At 52.5% G+C, this 6,121-nt stretch overlaps 1 protein-coding gene across 13 annotated transcripts in view; it reads left to right on the top strand.

Moving 5' to 3' along the window:
- The first annotated feature begins 421 nt into the window (after positions 1 to 421).
- CDC42BPB (CDC42 binding protein kinase beta) overlaps positions 422 to 6,121 on the top strand; it is a 98,552-nt gene continuing 92,852 nt past the window's right edge. For all 13 annotated transcript variants that reach the window (XR_013929302.1, XM_080394544.1, XM_080394543.1 and 10 more), the window contains exon 1: positions 422 to 911. Coding sequence is in view for 12 of the 13 variants with exons in the window: in XM_080394544.1 (XP_080250670.1) it covers positions 734 to 911 (178 nt within the window). In the remaining variant the exon portion in view is untranslated. The remainder of the gene's footprint in view (positions 912 to 6,121) is intronic.

Here is a 6,121-nt window from a genome sequence, read left to right as displayed (position 1 = left end):
GGGGTCACCCCCGTTCCTCGAGGGAAGCCGCGCCCCGGGGTGGCGCAGGGCAGCCTGCCCGGCCTCCAGAGCACCGCGGCCCCTGCCTGGCTGGTGAGGAGGGGCCTGCTGCGCCCCCGCCACCCTGCTGGGACGGCGCCGGCTGGGACACAGGGGCGCAGGCTGCGCCCCGCCGCCGGGAGGCGAAAGTGCAGATGGGAACGTGCGGCCGGCGCTGTCGCCGCCCCTCACACGCTCCGTGGCGAATCTGCCGCGGCGCTGCAGCGGTACACCCCCCCCCCCCCCCCTACGGCGCGGCGCGCGTCCCAATCTTCCTGCGCGGCTTCGCGCGGCCCTGCCCACGTCGCGCGGACGCTGCGTGGTGGGCGTGGCCGGGGGCCGCCGGGGCCGCTCCGTGGGACGCGCCGGGCCGCGCTTGCCGGGGCCGCCGCTGCCGGGGCGGAGGAGCGGGAGCAGCAGCGGGAGCAGCCCTTCCCCGCCGCCGGGGGGAGGCCAGAGCGGGAGTAGGGGGTGGCCGCGTCCGGCCCATGGACCGTCCGGGCCTGAGGCGGAGCCCGTGGAAAGAGCCGCTCGGCCCCGGCGCGGCCGCGAGGGGCGGGAGGCGGCGCGGGGCGCGGGCGGTGCGGCGCGGCTGAACGCGGCGCCCCGGGCCTTTGCGCGCCGCCGTCAGCCGGCTTCGCCGCCGCCCGAGCGGCCCGGCCCTGCCCTGCCCTGCGCCCGCCGCCGCGGCACCATGTCGGCCAAGGTGCGGCTGAAGCGGCTGGAGCAGCTGGTGCTGGACGGGCCGCAGCGGCACGACAGCGTGCTCAGCGTGGAGACCCTGCTCGACCTCCTGGTCGGCGTCTACGCCGAGTGCAGCCGCGACTCGCCGCTCCGCCGCGACCGATACGTCTCCGACTTCCTCGAGTGGGGTGAGCCCGGCGGAGGGCGGGGGTGGCCCGCGGGGATGGGGGGTGGGTACGGGTAGCGGGAGGGGAGGGCGGCCCCCGCTGCCCTGATGCCCGGGCGAGGGGCGGCAGGCTGGCCCGGGGTGGCGGCCCGGCCCCGGGAGCGCGCTGCCCGCTGCCGACCGCGGCGGGGCCGGGCGGGGTGGGGAGACGCCGCCCCTGGATGCGGAGCCTCCCTGGGGAACACCCCTGCCGCCGGCCGGGCCTTGACCCCTGCAGGTCTCCTCCCAGCTCCCCTCGGCCCCCAGCGGGCCGTTTGGCAGCCGGCGGCAGGAGCAGCCCTGGAGTGTCCTTGGCCTGAAACCCGGCTCGGCTTAGCCCGAAACGTCAGGCTAATCCAGCCCTCCTCGGCGGGGTCCCACCGGGGAGGGGGAGCAGGCGGCTCCTGTGCCCGGCTCGGCGCTGTCGGAGAGGACCCACAGTTACCGCTCGTTCATCGCGCAGCCCTTGCAATGTGGCCATGCCCCCGAAGGACAGAGCCATTCCAGGCAGCCTTTATAACAGCTTTGTTTAATGGTGTCCCGCTGTTAAGCGGTCTGATAACGAGAAACCTCCGGTGGTCCGGGCGGTGCTGACAAAAGGCAGTGGGGGTACCTGCGGTAATGCTTAGGATGAAAGTTTTCTATCCAGTGTTGTTTAGCTCAGAGTATTGACTACGGGTATGTGGGTATTGGAGATCCTTCCCTGCTGCATGCCTAAGTGAATTTATGTTAAAACGGCCATGGTGGCTGACTGGTTTATTCAGCTGAGTAAGTTATGAATAATAATGTAAGACGAAGGTGACTTAACTTCTCCGAGGAATAAGAATTGGAGGAGAGGGAGGAGACATTGTTGCTCATGAGTATATTGTCCCGTTTATCAGCTGTTCCTGCATGTACAGTTAATTAGGCTTTTCAAGAGCCCTCAGAAAAACCAACAAAAAACCAACCCCACAACAAAACCAAAACAAAACCAAAAACAAAGGATTTCCTAAGGGACAAGGAGGGGCCTATTTACTTCAGTAAATGCAAATATGTGTCTTTAGCACTACATACAGAGCGCTAACATGTAGGGACAGCTGGTTCTCCTTAATTTCTGTGGGGACCACCACTCTTTGTCATACACTAACAAAGTAAGAGGATTCACTTCCTGGACTCTTCCATTGACGTCACTAATGCGATTGCCAACTGAATAATTAACCACTTTATCACATCTGCCCTGCAAGGCTGCAGCCTGGGGAACATTGATTATTTGTTTTGTGGTGGGAGCTTTGTGCATCTTCAGCAGAGTGCAGTCTGGTTTTGTACTCCTGTTTTCAAGCTGATGGCTTGTAGGAGTGAGCACCTACAAACTGTTAAATGTGATAGATCAGACTGTGACGGTACTTTGAGCACTGAAGTTGAAGAAAGGATTTGGGGCAGGCCAAAGAACGATACGCTTTTTCTATAGCACTGCTGGTGGTTGTGTCTTACTGATTGATCCCTGCGTTGTCATTTTGTGTGTGATGGAGGCAGATCATACAATTGTTTATAAAATCGCTTCCTTTAATTCTATCTATTGTGTTCACTGAATATGAAAAGGTTACTGACTTGATGAAAAGTATAGCTCGCAATAAAAACAGTGTGTAGTTCTTGCTGCAGTGTGGGATTACCCTAGTATAACAAAGTGCCTATTCAATAAATAATTGAAATGTATGTGAGCTACCATCTGGTGCTGTAGAGTAGGGATAAAAGTTTATAATCCAGGCCCTTGATGGTAAGGGGATGGGTCTAAATCTGGACTGCTGTATATTTGTGTTCCGTCAACAAGGAATACACTTAAAACCAATTACAGTTGATACTCTGTGTTCCTTCCATTCCTTCAAGCTGTTAAAAACAAATACATGCCACCAACAAGACACTTTTTTCTGTGTCCTAATGCCCTCACAGTAGGTTTCCACTGACAAGGAACTTGTTTCTGCCTCCAGCTAATAAGGAAAATACCATGCCAAACATGCTGATCTTCCTCATGTCATGATGTGCAGGCTTAATTACAGCCTGATTCTCTGTTAGAAGATATTCTGGATTGATGTGCGCAAGTTTTGTGTGCTGCTGTGTGTCTGTAGAAGCGTGAGGGTGTAGTTAAATATTTGGGGTATACTTTGAAGATTGGTGTTTCTTTATCAACTGGAGACAGAAGGAATTTCCTTTTGACAAAATGGAGACATCGCTGACAATGGAAATAAGCTGCATAGGTATTAAGGTTAAATTAAGCTGAGCTATATAACAAGCATTTCTTTACTATTTTGGATTTAAAACTGGGTGTGAGGTATCATGCACATAAAATTCCCTTGAAATGATTCAGCATGGCTAATGGACTTGCTTGCAGTCTTAATTGCCAAGAGAAAATAGAGTTCAGGCATGGTAGTTGAGGCAGAGGGTTTTTTTCCTGGTTGTGGGGTGCAGAGGACATGCTGAGTTGTGTGGTGTAGCTGCTGGATGTGGGTATCTTTGCTCTCTGACAGCAGCATGATGTTGCTTGTATTCTGGAGCTGGTGATTGTTGGAGAGGGGAAGTGGGGAGTCCAGAAAATTAAGGCCCATGTTTATCCTGTGACGCTTACGCCACCTTCTCCCTGTCTATAGAAGCCTTGCACCTCACCTGCAGAGGCTGGTGAGCCCCAGATGGTGGATCTCATTGCTTTTGTCCTATAAATCCTGCTGCTGCTTCCTGGCAGTCCTGCCACAGGCTTTTTTCTTCAAAATCCTCTTCCTATTTGTGAACCATAGAAGAGCGTAGGGTGTGGCCATTCGCCTTGAGGCAGCCTGTGGCTTCCATCGCTTTAGAAATGTTGTAAGACTCTGCCATTTTAACCTTGGCAATTGTAGCTTTCCCATGGTGAATGGAGCTTTCGGACAGACTGTATTGTTTCCCTATATTGGAAGTATAATACGCATATCTTTGTGCTAAGTATCTTTGGAGAAGAGCTGCAAGCAAGGAGTTCAAAAGCCCTTTTCTTCTAGTTATTTTTATTTATAACTCCTGCTGAATAAAGTCTTGCCCAATTGGTTATCACTGTATTGCTTATATAATAGATATTGAAATAATGCTCAGTATTCTCAGTGGGAATCGAATCCAAGTCTGTTAGATAACAGACCCGTGTCTACATGTTCAGAAAGAATTTCCCAAATCTGTGCTTAGTGTCTTTTAAACTGTTGCTACATCTGCTGCTCCTAGAGTGAGAAATCGTGAGGAATCTGAACAGTGAATCCTCTTCTAGTTGTACTTGCTCATTCCTCTGAAAGTCATCGGTGAAACTGGGCTGCTACAGCCCTTGTGTCTCTGAGGCCAACTTGCTTGACCATCTCTGCTCGTCCTTCCAGTTGTCAGGAGAGCAGCCTAGCTGGCATCTGGGGAGGTGCTGGAACTCGACAGTCCTGGGTCCTAGAAAGCCTGTAAAGCAGCCTGCATGGCCCTGGGAGTCTGTGGAGGTACTGCCCTTGGTAAGGGTGACCTAGGCCACTAGTAAAGACTACCTAAAGCTATCAGCAAGCACAGAGATGGCTGCATGGCCTTCAAACTTTTCCGATGGATTGTGGTGCACACCAGTGCTTGGGTGCTGCGGGGTGGTATTGTTGGTGCACTGCAGAGGGACCTCCTAAGAGACTTTTCCTGCAAAAAATATATGCTGTCCTTTGTTTCATGTGACGACAAGTACAGGAGTGCTGGAGCAGCATGGCTGCAGCTCAGGTGTCCATGCATCACTTGTCCTTTGGCTTTCAGGTACAGCATGTTCCTCCCTGTGGAGCCTCTTGTTCCATCATACTGAGGGACCCGAATCTTTCATAACACTGTGCTAGTGTGGCTGCTTGCAGGGCACCTTGCTGGCTGGCATCACGTTCGTGCGTGTCTGACATCACCTTGTTTTTCAGGAGTTATTTTACTTGGCTGTGGCTGGTGCTTACTGCCCCTTACTTCCAGTCAGCAGGGACTGGCACAACTGGCTGCTCCATTTTTGGAGAGCTACTTGGCACAATTTGCAGCCAGTAGGCAAGCGTGTTCAGAGAAGAGTCTAACAGGAATGGGCCTTATTTGTATTCAAAATGCTCTTGATGTTGCACAGACCCTCTTGCTCCAGCCTTTGTTTCCTCTGACCCTGTTTTGTACTGCTGGCACGCTACAGAGGGCAAGATGGCACATGTCCCCACATAGTTCATTCAGTGTTGTCTCGCCCCTGGACTGTGTACTGGCTAGTCCTCTCTGTAAGAACACCCAAAACCAATGTCAGAGTAGTTTAAACTGATCTAAAATGTGGTTTGGATTTTTATTTGTTGTATTTGTTTTTTGTTGAAGCAGGTGCACTGGCTATTTCTCTTGTGTTACAAGCTGTCTGTTTGAATGCTGACTTACCTTCTGCGTTCTCAGTTTGTGCAAGGTCTGTTACCCAGCTAGACTGATGTTCTGCTTTTGGATGGTGCTGGTGGGTTTTTTTTTTTGTTTGGGTGTTTGGTTTTTATTTTTCCTGAGAGGAAATTAAGGGGGCTGAAGCTGTGGGGAAAAGAAAGAAGATTGCAGATGATTAGTGTGAGTAGGCCAGCTGAGCATCTGTGGCTGAGCCCTTGAAGACAGTCTGGCGTAATTGGCAGCGGGTGCTGGTGTAGTAACAGCAATATATTCCCAGTCTGGGCTAGAGGAGGGAAAATGCAGAGCGCTCAAAGTAACCTCTCTAGCCTAGCCTCAGGCTGCCACTTTAGGGTATGTATCTGTTAGACCTGAAGCTGGACCGTAGGTAGAAAAATCATGTGCAGAAAGTTCACCAAAAAGAGTTGCTGTTGTGCTGGTGCAGTGACTCACAACTTTGGGTTGCTGTCAGGACTAGTGTTTCAAGTTTGGATCTTGCTTTTGGGGGGCTCTGTGAACTTTGGAAGTCTGCTCCCAGGCCTACGTTCTCCTCCTTCCAGCTCTGCTTAAAGAGGCACCTTAACCTTCCAAATAATAATAAAAAAATCGAATGAGGGAAGGGAGAACCTTACAGGGTCACCTTTCTGTCAGAAGAGTGTAGAGCCTGTTCTCTCAGCTTGAAAGCAGTTGTATTCAGAAGTGTAGATGCAGACTTGAGAAAAGGTCTTCCCAGCCTGCATTACAGCATCTTCAAAACTAGCCGCAGGGTAGACCTTGTCCTCTGGCTGCCACAGGCACTGATGTACTAGAAAAAGT

The sequence above is a fragment of the Falco punctatus genome, assembly GCF_963210335.1.
Source record: "Falco punctatus genome assembly, chromosome: 7".
NCBI lineage: Eukaryota > Metazoa > Chordata > Aves > Falconiformes > Falconidae > Falco > Falco punctatus.
This window is presented reverse-complemented; position numbering and strand designations above follow the sequence as displayed.